General features: G+C 34.8%; 1 protein-coding gene across 1 annotated transcript in view; it reads right to left on the minus strand.

Moving 5' to 3' along the window:
• Positions 1-6421: 6421 nt before the first annotated feature.
• Positions 6422-23152, minus strand: part of LOC145265640 (E3 ubiquitin-protein ligase CHIP-like) — a 243636-nt gene continuing 226905 nt past the window's right edge. The window contains exon 7 of the mRNA XM_080121707.1: positions 6422-6614. Coding sequence (XP_079977833.1) covers positions 6489-6614 — 126 coding nt within the window. The 3' untranslated portion in view covers positions 6422-6488. The remainder of the gene's footprint in view (positions 6615-23152) is intronic.

Consider the following 23152-nt stretch of genomic DNA (forward strand, 5'->3'; position numbering starts at 1 on the left):
TTGTTTTTGGCATTGGAAAATAGGTACAAAGTTTTCCAATTCCAATACCCTCATAAGCTCCAATTTTTCCGATTCTGATTGTCTCAACACTAATATATATATTTTTATTTATCATTTAATTGAAACGTAAATCAGTTTGTATATGCCAATCATAATAGATTAAAAAATTTTTTATATATATAAAAAAACTTTCCCCATAAAATTTTTTTTTCAATTAGAAAACTTTCCATCTATATATAAAATGTGATTAAGTTCGAGCTCAATGAAGGTCTTTTCAGAGCATATATAGTGTAATATAATAGCTTTTTAGTGGCTTACTCATCAGATAAATTCCTTAAAAAACATAGGAAAAACATTATTTTGAACAACTTAAATGCAACAACAACATACTTTTGTTGACTTGTCAGTTACAAATGAAACAATATTGTACTAATTCTTATTTTGAAATGTAATAAACTACCAACTGAGGAGACTTTATTTTGGAATTTTGAAAGCTATATCACACTATCTCTCACACACACACACATATATATATATATATATATATATACACACACGGTATTAATAAAGGCTTATTCTAACATTATATCTGAAGTTGCTTCCATTTATATCTATTAGTTACACTTTTGCATTGTTTTGCTTTCTATAAATTTCCTATATATACACACTAAACAATGCTTTAAGCAAACTACCTTAATCTCTTATGAATTTATTGGTTTTAATTTATTTTATTAAATTTAATTATACATATTTACTTAATTTAACGGCACATATTCTAGTGATTCTATTATTTATATTTTTATCTCAAGCTATTCTCTGGTTTGTGCGAATATTTTTGAAGACTGCAGTATGGAAATGAGCAAGATTTAATTATATAAAACAATGATTGGCAACCCTCAGCCCATAGGCCACATCCAGGCCTTGAATGGTTTTTTGTGACTCTATCCAATTAATATCAAATAGAAATACACTAGTTGATTCAATTTAACCTATTAAAGATGAGAGGCAAAGACATCATTTTAGAAGTAAATTAAAATGAACAAAACATGCTGAATACGTTTTGAACAATATGCGATCACTCCGGTGTTGTTACACTGTTCAGTTTATAACTGAATACTTTGATGCAGTCAATGTTAAGCGACACTGCCAACTCATAATCAAGTGGATGAAAGTAAGAACACAATACATGTAATATATCATTTACTTGAAACGTAAATCAGTTTGTATATGCCAATCGTAATAGATTAAAAAAACATTTTATACATATGAAAAACTTTCCCATTAAAAAATTATTTTTTCAATTAGAAAACTTTCCATAAAAGGCAAAATGTGTGTGTGTGTTTGTATGTCTTGCAAAAAATTTTGACAGAGGCAACGGATTTTCACGAGATCAGTATCGATTCAAAGCTTGAAAAATTGGTCAAAAATATTAATTCCTCTACCCTAAACTGGGCAGTTTTGTCTAAGGAGGAGTCGTTTTTTTTGCGTCACAAATTTTGCAAGTCATTGTATCGGATTGATTTCACTTAATTTCAACGTTCCGAACTTCTGGTCGGACAATGGAGACATCATGTTTTTTTTCCTCCTTCGCGGTACGTGTTTAAGCCTACTAGCCTGCCTACTACCACTTTTTTTTTCTTTCTCCACTCAAACTGTTGTTTCGCCCCCCCCTCTAGTCCCTTACTCGACCCAGGCAAAGACAGGGAACCCTGCAACCCCTTTTTTTTAAAACACCTTTTGATCCCCCTCCCTCTGGGGTTCCTTACTACACCACCTCAACATACACAGGCAATGCTGAATACCCCCACTAGTCTATATATAAAACTGATAAAGTTCAAGCTCAATGGATGTCTTTTCTGAGCATATATAGTGTAATATAATAGCTTTCAAATTTCCAAAATAAAGTCTCTTTAGTTGGTAGTTTATAACATTTCAAAAGGAAAATTATTGCAATATTGTTTCGTTTGCAACTAACTTAACATAGTATGAAATCACTCTGCTGGTGGTACATCATTCAGTTTATAGATGAATGCTTTGATACAGTCAGTTTTAAGTGACACTAAGAACTCATAATAAAGATTAAGTTCAAATACTTACCTGTTACTTAACTTCATAACACATGCTTCTTTATGTTACATATGCCATTTAGATCACAGCTGTTTTCTAAACTGACATATATAAGGTGTACTTTTTAGAGGCGGAGAACTTTAAATTAACAACTCATTTTCTTTTATTTGGCAACTATCGGTTATTTTGAATTTAGCTTGGTTTGGCAATTTATCATGAAGAGACTGACATCTGAGCAGCGTTTGCAATATTTTATTTTGAAACATTTCATGAACAAATAATTTAATGAAATGGACCTGTTAACTGATCATATCGTTTGTGTGATTTAAGCCCATTAGATTATTTTCTTTAGATATGTAAAGTCCCATGTCTATGCTGATAAACCAAACCCAGTAGACTACTTGGAAGACAACATTTGGTGTGTTATTGACGAAATACAGCCTAATTTAATGTGTATAAAGTTTGTAAAAATTTATACCATATACACATAAGCCATACGCCGGAAATTGTATTTAAATTATAAATGGCAAAAATTAATTTTTTTGAATAACCATATTTGTATAATAAAAATATTTTTCTGTGATTTATTTTTATTAAAAGTTTGTCACCTCTAGAAAGAAAAAAAAACACCCTTTACTAAAAGTCATTTAAAAACGAGTTTGTGTGATGATCATCTACATGGTATATTTGCTCCTATCATTGACAAATATGAGACAAAGTTATTACGGAATAAGCAGAAGTGTTATAAACATGTCCGTGTGCATCCACTGCACAAGATGTGATCATCTTGCTCTTCATGTCAGTCTAATGTTATCATTCGATTCCAACATCGATCGCTGTGTCAGCAGTCTAGTCTCAGTCAGTACTACAACAAATGGAGTCTCCTTCGAAATGACATCGAAACTCTTGTAATAATGTTTTATTCCTTTGGAGATTACAATAATGCTCGTTTTTAAACAACAGATTTGCAGCTGAAAGGCATTTACCCGACCAAACCAAAACATAAGTTCAACCTGATACATATAGATAGTCTATCCACAAATGCCACCAAAACTGCTTGTAAGTCCTCAGAAAACCAAACTGTCCCATGTCCAGGAGACTGGCTCTGACTCCCTTTCCATAGGTTGAAATATATCTACTTTTGACCCAAAATCTTAGATTCTAGTCTTTTTCTTAGTTATTCTCATTTGACCACCCAGATAATAGTTAACCTTATCTATGAACATCAACGACTCAATCCCCCAGAGAGTCTCGGCCACTATTTCTGACAAAACTGAAGTGGTTCACAACCACAGCAGGGAACGTCTGTCTAATGAGACACATTTTTATCAAAAAGAAATCAGAATCTGAGTGGCCAAATTCAAAATCCGATAAATGTTCAATTTCTTCTGTGCTACTCCCCATCCATTCTCTTGGCCAAACATCTCAGTAAGTCTGCTACGCATATGCACTGAAAATATATAATTCTAAACATACGGCATAGTACATGTTTAAAAAAAACTTTTACCTCACCAAACCAACTGCTTGTCAGACTTCAAAAATTCAAACTAACCATCCCATTCCCAGATTCAATTTAAAGGGCAGAGTTTCTAAATTTTTTAGATGAGTGATTATTCGTATTATTTGGATTCTTCAGATTATTGTTTCCATCTTGAGTGTTATTTTCACAACATTTTGGTTGATGTAACCTCCAATCTGCTTCAGATGTATTAATCACACTCTGGAATCTGTACAGAATTTGGAATGAAACACTTTATGGGATTTGGAACAAAATCCTTTATGTGCAGATTTCCGAATTTGATAGAAATATTTGAGAGTTTGACAAGATACACCTGAAGAAGGTTGGAGGTTACATTGACCAGAATGGTGCAAAAATAACACTCAACATGAGAACAGTAATCTTAAGAATCCAAATAATACAAATAAAAAGGTATTTTTTCTATTTTAGAGCTGAACTAAAACGAAAAAAATACGTCCAAGACATGTTTGGAATAAGCATGATATTGCTCTGCTGTTGGTACACCATTCAATTTATAGCCTTGGTATATTGTCAGTTTTACTCTACAAACTTATAACAAAGGCTAAGTTTAAATACTTAAAAGTGAACATTACTATTATTCCTGTAGGAAAACAAGATAGATTGTTTAAATAAAATCAGATTAAATTCCTTATTTTTTAAAACTTCAAAAAGAAAAAAAGAAAAAGAAAAAAAAGAATGAGCTTTTTGAACTGAGTGGTTCAATTCCCATAAAAATCTATTTGTATTATATTTAATACCATGGACTTCCACAGATACACTTTATTGCCAAGAAGCCCTCTTGATACAAAGTCTGCTGACCCTAGGTATTTAAAAAAAAAAAAAAAAGACAGTATTCAATTTTATTCTTACAATTCGGCATATTTCTGCATGGTTATAAGCATTCTATAAATTATATCATATTATACACAATGTTTCAAGCAAACTACATTGGCCTCTTATACTTTCTGTTTTGGTTTCTAATATAAACAAATAAAATTGATTGTGATATTCTGGCTTCATGTATGGCCCTAGAGACCAAGAAGAAATCTGGCAGCAAATAAAATTTAATCATACATATAAAAAAAAAAATATTTTTTTAAAATCAACTTGTCATTCAGTTTTCAATTTTCCTTCTTAAAATCCGGTATATTTCTGCATTGTTATTTACTTTCTATAAATTATTTATATATTATACACAATGTTTCAAGCAAACTACATCAGCTTCTTATAACCTTTTCAGTATTGAAAAAGAATATTTGCAACTCTTCAATACATGAAGATCATTTTAGTGAAGCTGATAAAATTCTAGTTTTTATCCTGATTGTAATTTTTTTTTAATTTGTTTTTTTTTAGTAACTTCATAATAATAATAATAATAAAATTTATTTGTGCCATTTATTTAACAATTTTTAACAAAAACATCAACAAAAAGAAAATTATTTCCAAAATATGAGGCAATTATTATTTTACTACGAAAACTCTGATGCTGTTAATATGTTGCTTATTTTGTGAAAATATTTTGGAATTTCCAAATATTTATGAAACTTATGATGTCATAGACTTCCTCTTTCGTCCCTCCCCGCTCATATCTTTTACTTACATTTGTATTGTTTAGATTATTCAAACTTCTGTTCTCATCTCAGTTGTTATTCTCACAACTTTTCGGTCAACGTAATTTCCAACCTTCTTACTTTTTACAAGAACCTATGGCCTAGCATTATAAGTGCTAAGTAATAATTAGTTCTAAATGACAATCTTCTGGGGGATGAAGGTTCAATCTTCAGTAAGGGCAATATAAAAAATACAATCACAAATCATTTAAGACTTCAACCTACCCTCATGGATTAAATAAGGAGCTTTGTTTGAAATTTTGTACAGATTCCTAAGTTGAACAAGATACACCTGAAGACAGTTGGAGGTTAGATTGGTTGAAAAGTCTGAATAATCCAAATCATTCCTCACCAGTTCTCATCATTCGTCCTTTTTGCAACCACTTTAAACATTGGAATGGAAACGGCACTAACCCTATGTGAGTTTAACTGGCTTCCTTCAAAGGAGGAAATTCGATAGGAGTATGAAATTCACAAGCGGTCCCCAGTCGCATGTATATCTCCGTTAGGGGAGATGACAATGTTAGATTTTTGCAACTCTTGCAGGGAGGTGTCAACGTCCTCCTACATACAGCATCTGGAATTCCCAAATTGGTCACCCACCTGGGACTGACCAGGCTCAATGTTGCTTAACTTTGGTTATCTAACAAGAACCAGTGTGTCAACCTGATGATGCTGATAAAAAGTGTGTACAGTGACAAGCAAGTAAGGTAACAAAATCAGAATTTTAGTAGTAAATATTTTGCAATATATCTAACAAATACGACCCAATGGGTCATAGGTTGTTGAGTTATTATTATTATTGACCATGTTTACTTTGCCAACAGAAGTTTGAAGGGGAAATTTATGAATAAAAAGATATCATTTTTCTTTTTCCTTTTAATAAAAACGTCATTTTTAAAAAAGATATCAAAATATCTTTAAATCACAAAAAAAAGGAATATTTAAGTTTAAAAACATGGAGGGGGGGGGCTTCCCCCCCATTCAAGAACATCCCCCCCTCCAAAAAAAAAAAACAACAAAAAAAAAGTAGCAATTTATAATTTTTCAAATGTTTTTATATTTTTTTTCTCCCTCTTCCAAAATATACACACTATCTTGTTTTTTTTTTTTTAATATTTATTTGTTTTAGTATTGTTATTATTTCAACTGTCTGTTGCATTATATGGGTTGATGATGTCCTGTAATATTTTGGATGTGGTAGTTGTGGGCGTTGTGATGTTAAAAAAAAAAAAAAAAAAAGAAAAAAAAAGACCCCCCTCCCCCCTCCGCAGTTCTGTTCTGGAATATGTTCAGTAATCTTCGCCCCAGGGATTCTCTTCTAGGAACGCATCGATAACTTCTTTCATGGCCAAGTTTGGAATGAGATTGTCTTCCGTCAGGGTTGTACGAGTGACTGGATCAAAATGTCCGACTCTCTGTTGAAAAAAGAAAAAAAGATAAGTTAGAACATTAGAAAATGACATTCGGGGAACAATTATATAAAAAATGTATATTTATCAAATCAACTATTGGACTAAATTTGCAAATTTTAGAAAACTATGTTACGTGGTATAATTTTTTTATTAATCATTTTTTTTTCTGAAACTTTTGGTGGCATTCACCCTTATCAAAATAAGGACTGCTATTTTTTTCCTTCTTGTTTTGTTGGGGTTGCTGAATCTAGGTATGGTGGCCTCTATTTGAGAAAAACTGTATGGCCAATCTCATTGACAGTTAGGGCACATTGATTCATCAGTCTCCTAAAGAACTAATTTTTGGAACTACACTTAGTCATAGGACCTGACCTCCAGTTAAGCAACACCGCCCCTCTCTTGTCTCCTGTCCACTGGACACCTCTACCTACTGGAGGCAACTGCTATCAACTGAAGACGACATAGAGAATATACCAACTGACCGACACAGACCCCAAAAAGAACTTTCTATTCCTTCTTCCTCTACCAAAAACCTACCTTCAACATCCTGCTGTGAAATAGACTCCCTTTTCATTGTTATTGTTCAAAAGAAGTTTTGTTGTTTCCTTCTTTCTAAAATATATTTTATTAGAGGTAAAACGTTACCTCTAAAAACAAAGGTGTTTTGTGTGGTTAGTGCAAAAATTGAATAAGTCCTGTTACATTTTTATTTTTATAAATTCATGTATTATTATTGATCGTAACTAACATTTGAGTACGTCTAATTAATACTTATATATTGCAGATACAATATTGAGTCCTGAGAAAATCCTAAATTATAAGTACAACCCAATGGAAGGAAAAAGAAATGAAATCTCCGTTTTGCTGCGTGCGAGTCGCAAACAAACTGACATTGCAAAGCTACTAAACGTCAGTAGAATGACTGTCTATCATGTTGCCCAATGTCTGAATAACTCGGAGACCCTCAAGGATCGACCTCGATCAGGAAGGCCTCAAAAAATTAGGCGTGGAACCATCAAAAAGGCCTTTGAAAATGATCCTGAGCTGAAAATGACAAGACTGGCACAAAAGATAAAGATTTCTGTATCCACAGTGTCCAGGGTGGTCAAGAGCATGGGAGGAAAGAGTCTAAGACGTTCCAAGAAACCCCTCTTGAGTGCTGCAATGATTCATAAACATCTGGAGAGGAGCACCTGCCTGTTGAATGACTTAAAGAGCCACGGGAATCGTATCCTCATTTTCTCCGATGAGAAAACATTCACTGTCGATCCAATCTTCAATAGGCAGAACGACCGGGTCGTAAGCTTTGGGAATGATGTCTCTAACCACAAGAGAGTGTCAACCACTAAGCATCCAGCATCTGCCATGATGCTTGGGGTCGTAGCATCCAATGGGGAGAAGATGCCCCCGGTGTGGTTTGAACAGGGATACAGGCTAACCTCCGCTGTTTACAAAGACATTTTGGAAACTAAAGTTCTTCCATGGGTTAAAAAGATTACCAAGAAAGCAGATTACGTGTTCCAGCAGGACGGCGCACCCGCACACACCGCCAAAATTGCGCAGAACTGGTTAGAGACTAACATGAGCTTCTGGCCCAAAGACTTTTGGCCTCCACAGTCGCCAGATTTGAACCCCCTTACGTCAGGAAGGCCTGTAAGAGTTTCCGACCTCGGTTGGAACGTGTCATTGCCACCAAAGGTGGTCACATTGAATGATATGATGCCTTGTATACTAATAAATCATTGTGTAACCAAACTTGTTTAATTCTACCCAAAATGACGTACCAGGCTTAATTTGAATAGGAAAATCTACAATGTAACAGGACTTATTCAACACCCGGTAGGATGAGTTAATCAAATATTTTGAAAGCATTGTTTCGTAAGATTAGATTTGAAAATTTTAGAAAATCGAGTTATGCTGTATAATTTCTTATGAAATGAAAAATCATTTATTTTAATTATTAAACTGTTGTTCTCATCTTGGATCTTATTCTCACAACATTTAGGTTAATGTAATCTCTGCTCTTCTTTCAGTGCCTTTTGTCAATCTTTTTTGTTTTTTACTTACATTCACCCCTAACAAGATATACCACCACAAACATAAAGGGGCTACTATTTGGGACAATGCCTAGGAAAGATTAACAAGATGTTGGTTTATATTACATTTAAACTTCTGCATATCAGTAAGCAGGTAGCAAGAAGGGAATTTCAAAGTCTAGCTGTTTGAGAGAAAAAACTATTAGAATAGAAAGCTTTCTGGTATTTATGGACCTCAACAGTAAAGAAGTAGGATTTTGTTTTTGCAAATTTTAAACAAAACCCTTTATTCAATCTGTGGGAATAGATTGTTTTTTTTTTTTTGTCAGCTATGACAGATAAAATTCTTGAGTAATTTTTTAATTATATTCTTAATATTACCTGTACTGAGGAGATATGGATTTGTGGCGTAATGGATAAAGTGTTAAGTTATAATCAGTTTTAACCCTTTATGACCTGAATTATCTATATGCTTTTCATGAAATTGAAGTTGGTGTCTATATTCGGACAAGAGGAGATGGAAGCCTTTTCTACATGCTAAAACATGCAGGGAAATGCTGTTTGCAAATGATGCAGCATTAGTGGTCCATTTTGAGGAAGCCCTCCAACAACTCATTGAGCGCTGCGCCTATGCTTGCAATGAGTTTGGTCTGACAATAAGCCTCAAGAAAACAAAGATCATGGCTCAAGATGTCAACAACATCCCCTACATGTCCATTGGTGATCACACACTGGGGATGGTGAATGACTTCATCTATCGAGGCTCCATTATTTCCAACAACCTCTAACTGGATGCTGAGCTAAACACCCACATTGAGAAAGCAGCAACAGCTATGGCCCACTTGAATAAGAGAGCGTGGAGTAACAACATGCTGACCATAAACACAAAGATGAGGATATATCAAGCCTGTGTCATCAGCATCTTACTCTATTGCAGTGAGACAGGGACCCTCTACAAGCACCAAGAGCGCAGACTAAACGCTTTCCATCTGTGCAATCTAAGAAAGATCTTAGGCATTAGATGGCAGGACTGCATTCTGAACAAAGACGCTCTTGCCAAAGCAAATCTTCCAAGCATATTTTCCCTCCTCTCCCAGAGACGTCTGTGCTGGCTAAGGCACGTCGTTTGCATACAGGATGGCCAAATCCCCAAAGACATCCTGTATGGCGAGCTCTCAGTTAGCAGCAGACCAACTGGTAGACCACTCCTCAGATTTTAGGATGAGTACAAAAGGGCCTTAAAATCCGGCAACATTAACCCTGTTGACCTCGAATCCTATGCTGCAGACTGTGACTCCTGGAAGGTCAAAGTCAAAAAGTGTGTCCGGCAGAGCGAGGAGAGAAGAAATGAACAGTGGGAGGAGAAGAGAGGCAAGTGCAAAAGGACAGCAGCAGCATCGGCAGAGCATGACAGAGGGTATTCCTGTGGGAAGTGTAACAGAATCTGCCGCTCCCGCATCGGTCTGCTTAGTCACAGCAACCGTTGCCACCACTCACAACAACCTTCAGGCGCGATTCTCTATCGCCTATCTAAACGGAAGGATACCAATGATGATGTAGATTATTAAAAAATATTTATTGTTAATTTTAGTTAGTTTAAAGGGTAATGATACTATGATTTTAAGATTTTTTCACTATAACGATCTTTCATTATGAAGTTTAATAGTTAAACGATCACTGAGAATTTTTGCATTGATTATTATCCATAGTGATTGAAAATAAAGTGTGTTTATGACAACAAATGAAAGATTCCATGAACAAAGCTTCTTTCTTAGAACTGCACGGCTGTGGAACTCTCTGCTGCTTGCCTGTCCCCCCCCCCCCGAATTCAATTTGGATGTCTTCAAGTCCAACACAAACAAATTCCTGATGAACCGCCCCCTTAAGTAATGACACCTTAGCAAATCCCCAATACTAACCATTACTACGATACTATCCCATTGATTACTGTACACACAATAACCCTTATTCCCGAGTGGCTCCTGGGCCTTGATAAGTGGTGACCCCTATGTAAAAAAAAAAAAAAAAAAAAAATCTCCACTCTCTGAAACAGATGGTGGCATACTGAATGTAAGCAATGGACAGTTGCAATCAGTTTGAATCAATTCCCACTTTATTTATGCCGTTATATTCATTTATTTACAACTGAACAGATTAGTTCAACTGAAATTTTGGGAATAATTATTAATTGAAGTTTCATTCCTATTGTAAGAATTTCACAAAAATCAGGTTTATAAATCCTAGGAAATTACTTGAGATTGTCATGTTGAAATCCTCAAAACTGTTGCTATTGCTGCAGCAATAGCATTTTCTTTGGTTTAACATGAGTTTTACATGTGCTATACAACTTCTAAACTAGCCTATCTCTGACCAGGTTTGTATCCTCCTTTCTCTCAAATCTATTCTTATCACTTTCTCCCAATGTTTTCCTGTGAACTGAACCTGTTACCTCAACTGTTCTACATCTGCTAATCCAAGAACTGTCATCGATTCTTTCAATATAACCAAATCATTAAAGTCTACTCTTCTGCACACATTTCTCTACACTGTCCAGATTTTATCTTTCTATGAAATCATCAGATCTAAGTCTGTTTTTAAGACTAACATTATACATCCTATGTAGCATTCTCATATCATTTCTTTGCTACACAAAAAATAAAATACTATACATGTGTGTTTGCAAAAAAATAAAATATTATTTTGTTTTATTTTATTTCTATCAAAGTTCTCAGAAATCAAAGGACTCTTCTTGGGGCTAACACTTGATCTCTATGAGGTACACAAATACTCAAGTGTTGTATTAAATTCTCCTTCATCTCTCAAATGTTGAGTTCATAAAGAAGTGAAGACTGTTAAATTTGTTTTCACTAATTGATCAGTTAACTGTGTTATAGTAGATCTTTCTTATGATTGCCTAATCTTATTGGATTCCAGAACAAAAATTCATCTAGTTTGATGGCTTAGTGCTGTTACTATAGGCAACATCACTTGAAGAAGGTACAACATTCTTTGCATAAGCCAATGTTGAATATCTTATTTCGGCTGGGAATATTATATTATTTTGAATATTTAGTCGGAGTTTACTTGCAGAAGGAAGTATCCTCACACCAGAGTGTCCTGACAAACCCTTGTACAGAGAAACCCTAGGCACTCGAAAATGGTGTCCAGTAAGCATTCAAGTTCTCTCTAGTAGGCATTCAATTTTTTTATTTATTATTTTACTGCAGTTAGTTTTAAGAGATCAAGGGACTTCCCCCTGGAGCTAACACTAGATTCCATAATGATTTAAATTTATATCCAAGGGTTTTTTAAAGAAGAAATACTGTTCTCTTTATGGTTGCTATCTGTATTTTGTTATAGCTTGGTCTTCTAGAGATTGCTTATAAGTATATCTGAAGATTCTTTTTTATTAGGCCATGTCGATGTTAGATAATTTTTTAGATCCTGATATTTTTTATTTTTTCCCGTTCAACTCTATTAAGGCCAAAGTCATTTGGGACTGCGACATTGATAATGAGCGTAGTTCTTTCGGGCTTGTTCCATATTACAATGTCCAGTTTGACAGCCTTGTCTTTTATGTATCTGCCCGCCTGTATGTCTTTGTCATAGAACACTGTCACTTTTCCATTTGATATTATTGATGATGGTTCATGTTCCCAGATGTTTGATTTGTCAAGTTGCATCTCTCCACAGATCTTCCAATGGAGGTATTTACATACTTTGTTTTGGTAGACAGTGTAAAGACCATCTGTCAATAAGATTGGGCATCCAGATATTAGGTGACTCGGATTCTCAATCACTGAGTAGCAAAACCTGTACTGGCTATTTGCTTGTAGGCCATTTTTGTTTAATCCATTTCTAAGCCCTGATCTTGACTGGCAACAATGAGTTTTTTCATCAAATGGAAGTCTCCCACTCTTGAGCCATTGAAGTGAAGCATCCCTGTTTATATACTCCTGGTTAAGCTTCTCCAGGAACTTTCCTGCTCTTTTATGTTGCTTCCATCCTTGTTTTCTTGTGTCTATCTCGATTTCTGTGTATTTCCTTCTTTTCTTTCTTGCAATCTGTGTTGCTGGTTCATCATATACCTTGGTAGTATTTTCTAGTATGACACTCCAAAGTTTTCAGCAAGCTTTGTGATTGAGGTTGGTTGGGGTAGATGTTCATGGTGGTCCCTCACTATTTCCATTGTCATATCTGTTGAACTTTTGATGTACTGCTTCATGCTTACTATGGTGGTTCGATATGCATGGTTTATTTCAATGAGGTTTTTCGTGATATGGTTATCCTGTCCATACATTGGTTTCTCTATATTATTTTATGTAAGGTTATTTTTGTATCTAGCCTATTGATATTGCATTGAAGTCAGTCAATAATACCAAAACCATATGAGATGACAGTTGATTTATGGCAGTTATTTTGTATTTTTGGGCTTAATTCGGATTTGAGGATCTTTTTAAGGCATGCTATGTATTCTGGTTTCACCTTATGTCTCATTTTTTCATGCTCCAGTTATGTTTTCCTCTATACTGAGGTACTTATATGTGGCATTCTCTCCTAGATCTTCAATAAAGCCGTCATTGAATCAAAGATATTTGGATGTCGTCTTTCTTTTTATTTTTTTTATTGTGCATTTGGCACATTTGTTAAATCTAAACTCTGTGCAGTCATCCTCTGTGAAAGTTTTTACAGTTTCTATCACGAAGACAAGCTGTTTTTCTGTCTCTGCACAGAGTTTGAGATCGTCCATAAAGAGTAAATGGTTTACTCTTTTACATTTTTCTTTTTTCCTGCTTCTATTAAGCCTGTACCCAGCATCACATTTTTAAAGAGCTTGCTGAATAGGTCAATTGTAAGGCAGAAGAGCAATAGTGATAGGCTATCTCCTTGAAAGATAGCTTGCTGGACACTGAGATTTGAAGTCTGTATTGTCCCTTCCATGTGTGTAAAGCAATAGATTTTTGCCACATGGTCATTTGTTTTGTAAGGAATGTCCTTATGCTCTCATGGACATTATACATCTCTAAATATCTAAACAGTATCTAAGAGTGAGGCACACTATATGTGTTCTTATATGTGCACAAATAACTTTCTCAATTTGATAACACACATAAAATGATGGAGGTGACGATGTTGGCAGTGGCCAGGGTGCAATTAAAGAAGAGTTCTCATCTTTGGTGTTATTTATGCAATGTACTATGTTCAGTTTTATCCAAGTCACTCGAACTAACTTCATCACTTCCACGTCCAACTTTTCTTCACTATGGTGGAGGTAGTGGTAACATGGTAGTGTTTCAACTACTCAGATAATAGAACTCTGGTGAAAATCCAGGGTTGGTTGGCCTCAGAATCTTTCTGACTTATTGCAAACAAAACCATGTAAAGCACAGAACCACAAATCAATGGAGGGAGAGTGACAATGTTGTTTCTGTGGCATTTCTTTGAGTGTATAAGGTAAAAAAATTTCTCGACTTTGCACACAATCACTAAAACTTGTTTTTGTCAGTGTCAGGAGTAAAAACCTGAAATCATGCATGGATAGCTGTGACCAACAAGAAGGACTTCATGCAAACCAGACAATCCTGAGGCATGATCTTCATGAGCTCTATAGAGAAGTTGGACACTTAACAACAAAATATCAGTTAACAATAACAAATCATTATCATCATCATAAACGCTGTTTCTTGTTCACAAAGATACTTTGCATTATTATTATAATGGATTAGCTGAAATAGCAATCAGTAAATTATTCCTTGAATTATAAACGCATTTAGTAATAACTATCGAGAGAGGGGGTGAGGGTGCAGCCTAGCCCAGTCGTAAAAAAATAATTTTTTTAAAATTGTGACAGCTGGAGTGGGGTGGAGGAAAAAGTGTGAAAACCGGAACTTAGGTACAATCAGCCAGAAGCGAAACTGAAAGCCAAATTTTGTAAACGCAAAAAAGAAAAAAAAAAAAAAAAAGATGCGTGCCAATGCAAATCGAGCGCTTTTATCAATGGACCCATGAGGACACATGTTATAACGTATCAAATTTAGCTATTTAAAACGAAAGAACATACCAACGGTTAGTGCATGCATGGTTTGCAAACCATATCGAAAGCAAAGTTTTCATTTGACCCCTCCTTCAAACAAAACGACATTTCTACACAAAATAGTCAATGATTTTTTCCAATTTTTTAGTCTTTCTAATGATGTCATGATCATGCCTGTACGATGCAGATGACAAAAGTTTTTAGCAGACATACAAACACACAAACATACAGATATTTGCCTTTATATAACAGATAAACATGGATACCCGGCGTTGCCTGGGTCAACACAAAGTTCCGTTTGGACACACCTGCTATATTAAGGATATTGAGCACTTTCATCATGGGCTACGTAAATACCCCACAACAATTTCAGAAATAAAAGAACAGATAAAAACACGAAAATGTAATCACCTAAAATAAAGAAGAAATATGTGACAACCATCCACACCAGATATTTAGGCAGAAGGGATAGAAAGAGATGTAGCTATTCTCTGGAATTTTTGTTAACTGTGCACTGATCTCCACCCACAAAATTAAAATTAAAATAAAAAATAAATAAATCAAAATAGCTCTTTTTTCAATCAAAATAGAAAGGAGTGACTGTGTGACTGAAAAAAAAGAAAGAAAAAGACTCAAACATGAAACGCAAAAGAACGCAAAAACTTATGGACAAACTATTTTGTCCACATGGCCTCAAGTGCTTATGACGTCATGATGTTGCAAAATAAGCTTTTTAAACATAATTTTAATTTGATATGTGTGCGTGACTTGCATAAAGAGTGATGTGAAAAAGGACCCCCTTCCAAAAAGTGATCCAGTTGACCATCACAGAATTAATATTTTTTTCTAATTTTCACATATTATGCATCCAGGGCATTGCTCTTTCAGGTGGCACCAGTTTCAACCTGGTCTGATGAGGCTGACGAAAGTTTTTAGCAGACATACAAACACACAGTCATTTGCCCTTTATATAATAGTCTAGCAGGTGGATGCCCAACGTTATCCGTGAACTGGAAACAAAACTCCCATCGTCCCCAAATAAATAAATAAAAAAAAACTTTTCTTTCAATCAAAATAGCAGGGAGTGCCTAAGTGACCAAGAAAAAAAAAATGAGCAGCAGTAGCTGGGCTTGAACGTGAAATACGGAGGAGAGGAAGAAGGCAAAAACTTACGGCCAAACGTTTTATGTTCACACGACCAAAAATGCTTATGACGTCATACAGACATTTGCCCTTATATAATAGATTAGCATGGATACCCGGCATTGTCCTGGTGGACATGAAGTCTGGTTTGGACACAGCTGCTATACTAAGGATATTGAGCACTTTCATCGATACCCTCACAAAAGAATGGAATCACCCCCAAAAAAGGACAACCATCTCCCCACCTAATATTTCGGCAGAAGGGATACTAAGAAAAGTAGCTATTCTCCAGATCCCATCCATAAAAAATATATATATATGAATCAAAACAACTTTTCTTTCAATCAAAACAGAAACGAGTGCTCATGTGACCGAGGAAAAAAAATGAGCCGTAGCAACTAAGTTCAGACCTGAAATACGAAAGAGGAAAAGAAGGGAAAAAGTTACTGGCTAAAGTGCTAGCTGTCACAGCCACGATTACTTATGATGTTATAACATTGCAAAATAATGTTTTTAAACATACTTTCAGTTTGCTATGTGTGCGTGACTTGTGAAAATCGCGATACGAAAAGTGACCCCCTTTGCAAGAAATGGTCAAATTGATCACCACATAATTAATCTTATTTTCTAATTTTCACATCTTACGCATCTGAAGGATTGCTCTTTAAGATAGTACCCGTTTTGACCTGGTCCGATGCGGCTGACAAACGTTTTTTAGTGGATATACGAATACACAAACACACAATCACTCAAACAAACAGACGTTTGAGATTTATATAATAGATAACCTTTATTACAAAAGTGATATGAAGAAATGCTTTGGAAACTGGTTTGATAGAAGAAGATTAACAGATCGGAATGAAAAGTGAATGAAAAATAAACAAAATCAACATCTTTCTCTAATTGCATTTGTAAAAGTCGATGTAGAAGGCGGCCTTCAATGACGACAGGTGAATGTTGATAGTATGAACTGATAGACAGGATTCAAGGATTTAATTTACATAAATACAAAGACATGATTGAACTCTTGTTATTATTGTTGTTTTATTGGACATGTAAAAATGCTGTCAAACAGGAAAATATTGATTTGTTTTTAAATCTAATGATGCGTTTATTTCAATGCTTAATCAAATTTGCATTATTTGGATTCTTCAAACCATTGTTTTCACCTTGAGTGTTATTTTCACAACACTTCGGTTGATGTAACTTCACACTGATGATCAAGATTGGTGACACTAAAAAATACAATTGCGAATTACTTAAGACTTCTACCCAGACATGGCTGACGGAATGAGAACATGCTACTCCCATGGATTAAATAAAGGATTTTGTTCGAAATTTTATAAGATTCATGAGTTCAACAAAATACACCTGAAGAAGGTCGGAGGTTACATTGACTAAAATATTGTGAAAATGACACTCAAGATAAAAACAGCAGTCCAAAGAATCCAAATAATATGAATATGAATAATCAATCCTCACTACAAAAAGTCAGAAATGTCTCATTAAATTATTGTTAAAATAAGTCGATAGAATTTATATTTGGACTGTTATTCTTATCTTTGATGTTATTCAGATACAGCAAGGCATTGCCACGGCTGCTGCGAGGAAGGTGGGTTCTCTCTACCATGCTAAAAAGTTACTTATGCCTGAAAGTATCCTGTATCTCTACAAGGCCACCATTCGCCCATGTATGGAGTATTGTTGTCACATTTGGGCTGGTGCATCTACTGCTGGTTTCTCACTCCTGAACAAAATTCAAAAGAGAGTTGCTAACCTAATAGGGTCCCAAACTGTTAGGCTTCAGCCTCTGTCCCATTGACGAAAAGTTGTATCCCTCTGCTGGTTTTGCAAATATTTTAATGGTAGATGCTCCGACAAACCTCAAGCCCTTATACCCCCTCGACATAAGTTCTCCCTGACGAACTCAACAAGCAGCAAAATCCTACCCCTATGCAGTAGAGATCCCCAGAGGCCTGAAAGCCTTATCTCTAATAGTTCCTGCTTCCCCAACTGTTCTAAAATGCAGAAGTTCAAGTGTAATGTAAACAAACATCTTCCTGCTCAACCCCCTTCATAGTATACCTGCAATTATGTCTCAGGTAGTAGCCCCCCTACATCAAAGTGGCACCGTGCCTTATTTGGGGTGAAAATGCAAAAAAATAAAAATAAGTAAATAAAAATAAAGTATTGTTAATCTCATACATAAAGTTGATATTCGAACGTTCATGGTAAATGATTTCATCTGTCTTGATAAATGGTGATTCCCTATACATTCTTGATTCTCTTTAACTTTGAATAAGACCTTTCTCAACTATAATTGGTCACCATAAGTGAGTCCAAACTTAATTATCTACACAGATGATAGAATTGCAATTCAAAATCCAAGATATATTTATATCAGAGAGAGAGAGAGAGGTGGGTGGGTATTATAGCACCGGAATGTATTCTGAAATTAGGTATGTTAAGAAGTTACTGTTATGTTACTTGATTCTGTTAGTTTTTTTAAAATATTAATACTATCGAATCTAATTTTCAATTTTCTTTCTAATTTACAATGTACTAATGTTTGATACTTTTTTGTCTCATATTCTTTTGTATTTTTATCCCCTTATTTTACTTATCCTCCATCTTATCCACTGAAAATTATCCTTTATAACTTATCTTCTCACCTTTATTATTTTACTAGCCTGGGTGCCCGGCATCGCCCGAGTGTTCGGAGGTGTGTTTTGTGAAAAAAAAAAAAAAAAAAAGAAGTGGTAGTAAGTAGGCAGGCTCGAACCTGTGTCGCGAAGGTGGAAAAGAAAATGAAAGAAAATCTGACGCCTTACCGTTGCTCCATGACACGACCGGAAGTCAATCCAACTAATATGCAAAAATGGCTTGCAAAAAATCGGCCCCTCCTTGTAGAAAACTACTCAGTTGAAGGTGAAGGAATTAATGGTTTTGGCCAATTTTTTTTATATTTGTTGTCTGAGACGTTGAGCTTCAAAATGATATCGATCTCGTGAAAATCCGTCACCTCTGTCAAAAGTTTTGAAGCTCGACCCTTCAGACGACAAATATCGAAAAATTGATTAAAGACATTAATTCCTTCACTCTCAACTGGGCCCTTTTCTACAAAGAGGAGTCGCTTTTTTCGCCGTTATTTTCGAAAGTCATCCCCTCTTTTTGATTGACTAGCCTTAATTTAAACCTTCGCCACTTCCAGTTTGGTGATGGATGCAACAACAAAGATGTCACGTTTTTTTTTTCACGTTCTTTTCGTTTTTTTGCGGTACGGGTTCGAGCCTACTTCCTACTACCACTTTTTTTTTTTGCTCAACACACACCTCCAAACACCCAGGCTAGTTATATAATAAAAACTATATTGCTTTTATATCACAAAGATCACTTTAATTCTGCCATCCTCACCCCAAACAGTCTCAATATTTTATTTCTCACAAAATTATTTCGTTCCTAAAGTAACTATTGCTAGACCTTGCATCTCTATTATGTTACCTAGCATCTTGTCACCTCTTCTGAAAAGCATTAGGCTTCTAAATACCATGGTATAAAGAGTTTACACCCCTAATTGATGCATCATCCTTATTGAATAAATGAATAAATTCAATTAACTTTCTTGAAGTTATATATTTGGATTTTACCGTCACTGGATTATTTATCTTCCACCAGACTATCCATTCACGTGTAATCACCTTTTTCTTCACCATATTCCCTCTGATTCACTTTTTGTTATCAAGTAAGATCTTTGACTTACTTGTTATTTCATCAAATACTTTTGCATGCAAAATCCGATCCCGCATTTTGCTAATTCCTACCCTCTGATGAGAAAAAGTATTTCTTTGAAACTCCGCGGATTAAGGACTATCCACTTATCTAGTGTTTCCTTTTTAGATTAAATATGTTTTTAACTCATTTCAAAGTGTTTTTTAACATGTTTTATTATGAGGTGCCTTCAATAAATTTTCCAGACATTTTTGTACAGGCATTTAAAATTGTCATAGATTCTAGAAAATGTTGTGTTATTGATGTACATCTTATGAGATGACTAACCAATTTTTATGATTTCAGGTTCAAATAAACAACTACAGCAGAAATTGGAATACATCTACTAAGGCCTGCTTGTCACAGCGGGTGGATTTCATAAATACAATCTGGACATAAGGATACTTTAGAATAATGCTATGCAATAAAATTTTGTTTTAAACTTGGAAATAATGCCACAGAATGTTTCAGACTACTTTTGATCATCTTACATGAATCGAGCATCAGTTTTTGAATGACATAAGAGATTCAAGGAAGGCAGGGAGTCTTGTGAGGAATGATGAAAGGTTTGAGAGGAGTAAGGAAGTCAGAACACTAGAGTTGATTAGCCAAATAAATAATTTCATGAATAAGAACAGTCGTGTGTCTATAGAGAAAATAGGTGCACAATTTGATGTCAGTGTGAGAACTGTACACACAAGTATTTGTGAGGAACTGAAGATGTGGAAGATTTGTGGAAGTTTGTCCCAAAGATGCTCAGAGAAAATCAGAAAGAAAGACGTTGTCATGACCAAGATAGGCATCCAGATCGTTCCTCACCCTCCCTATAGTCTAGACCTTGCTCCCTGAGACTTATGATTATCCCCTAAGCTCAAGGAAAACCTTAGAGGCTGTCGTTATGATGAGACAATTGAGGAGATGAAAGAGGCTGTGATGCAGGTCATTGACATGCTTATCTAAGAGGACTTCAATGGGGCCTTTCAGAAGTTGTTGGAACAGTACAACAGGTGTATTACAGCTGGAGGAGATTACTTCAAAAGGGACTAGAGTTTCATATGCATACTATTAATAAAAGTGTCCATGCAAAAAAAAAAAATGTGGAAAATTATTGAAGGTATCTTGTGTGTGTATATCTATATTCCTATAAATCTGGTTTTCTTTTGTGTGTATCGATATTCATATGAAAAACCCTCTTTTCTATTTATTTAAAAAGAAAATACAATTTTCTTATATCTTGGTTGTGGAATTGCATTCACTAGCAAACGATCTAGCTAATTTGCATATTCTTTTAAACATTCATTTTAATTAATTCCCTATTAGTTGCTTCGGTTTTTTAATGGGATAATCATCTTTAGTTAAGTATTACCTGTAATTATATTCATGCAGATATTTTACATGATTTATACTTGCATAATATTTGCGTAAAAAGTTTATAGTAAACACAAAATTGTTTCCATATATATTTATGTATGCGTATATATTTTTGTTAAACAAATCTATCTATCTATCTATTATTTTTATGTCTATAAAAGTGAAAGTGCCTCTCTGTGTACGTGTGTGTACATTTCCATACTCAATAACTCTGTCATTTTTAAGTCTACAGACTCGAAATTTGATATACAGGGTACTGAGATTTGGGAAAATCGATGTGATCGGATTTCAGCCAGAAATTTAGTGAGTAAGGGGTCAAAGTTTAACGATTTGACTTTTGAGAACTCTACCAAACTCCTCCAATATTTTTGGTCTAAACACTTGAAATTTTAGATATAGGTTCCTTGGACATGGATTTAACTTAATAACTTGATTTGACCCCAAAACAAATGTTAAGGGGTCATAATAGGGGTCAAATTTAAAAAAATTAACCGTTTTTTTGTTTGTTTTTTTTTGCTCAGCATACACCTCCAAACACCCGGGCAATGCCGGGCACTTATGCTAGTATATATATATATATATATATATATATATATATATATATATATATATATATATATATATATTAGATAGATAGATAGATAGATAGATAGATAGAAAGAGATAATGATATCATTTAGGATAGACTACACATAGGCTAAGGTGTTTTGTCACTAGACATAAAAACTTACTGTTCAGGGGATTGCACATCTGAAGTGGAGTGATTTCTAGATTTATCATGGGAAAAATTGTTTATGATATGAATATCAATTTCACACCCAAAAGTTGATGTTCATTAATGGTCAGTTATTTCTTCTGTCTTGTCCCTGGCTGATTCCCTGTTTCTTCCCTGATTATCTATTCATTTTTGACCCATGACACCAAAACCAACAGAATCTGGGCCATTGTTGAAATTGCCTTTTCCCTGTTGGTTGAGTAATGGCTGATTTCGTCTTGTGCAGTGTTAGAAGGTCCATCTTTTTAAACTTTGCCTACCATATTTTAGGTGGAGTAATTTTGTTACTTGCTGTCTGAGGTGCCCTAATATGAGAATGTAGAAGGAAATGCTGAGACAATTTTTAATAGGCCAGAGTGCTCCTCTTGCTGGCTTGACTCTTTTCATCTTCCAACCTTGTGTCACATCTTCCTGCAGTGGGAATGGAAATAAATAAGACCTGTTCATTCTTTATTCTCTTAAACTTTTAAATATAAAAGACATCTTTCTTTCACAAAAACAATGAGTCAGCATGAGAGTGATGTGTGTTAAATGATTTCTACAGTTGTGAAAAAATTGACTCAAGACTATAATTTTTGTCTGCCAAAGGATTATAGAACTGCAATTCCAATGTGTCTTTTGTTTGATCTATAAGAAATGCAATGTCATTAGTAATGTTGAAATGAACCAAATCTTAATTTGGATAAACTTCTAAATTGTCGTGGCATATAAGGAAACTTTATTTTGTTTTTTTTATTTTATTTTTCTTGAGTGTGAGACCCCCAGAAGGTGGAACAGAGCGCATGTGAAAATAGCAGCAGCCGAAGGATGAATGGCAAGCGATTGTATTAGCAGCAGGAGCAGCGTTTGAATGCATATGCAAATTGGGAAATGTGCTCGAGTTTGCGTCTGAAGAAAAAGAAAAAAAGGACACTAAATGGTCAGGAGAAACAAAGTCGATGCCGAAGGAGATGGACGGATGTGTAAAACGAAGGGAGAATAAAGAGTGCGGTCGAAAAAGATGGACATATGGCTGTCTTTGGCCGGCGTGTAGTGGAGCAGAAGTAAGAGACTTTTAAGCTGACGTTGAGATGAGGATAAAGAAAAACGGTAATAAATGACTTATGTTAAAAAAGAAAGAAAAGCTGAGTCAGATTTATTTATATTTGTCCTTTGTGATGGTAACAATGGCACGTTACAAAGGTATAAAGCCAGTTACGATCTCAGCATCTATATACAAAATGAAGATCATACATACAAGCATGAAAAGAAAATGACAAGCAAAAAATTATACAATCATCAACGAACATATAGAAATGCTAATGTCAAGCTCACACATAAAAGTTGATGTTGAATACTCATTAATATTAAATTATTTCATCTGTTTTGTCCTTGGGTGATTCTCTATTCATTCTTGATTCTATTCAACTTTGAA

This window comes from Euprymna scolopes, chromosome 40, assembly GCF_053919585.1.
Source record: "Euprymna scolopes isolate OS-2025 chromosome 40, ASM5391958v1, whole genome shotgun sequence".
Taxonomy (NCBI): domain Eukaryota; kingdom Metazoa; phylum Mollusca; class Cephalopoda; order Sepiida; family Sepiolidae; genus Euprymna; species Euprymna scolopes.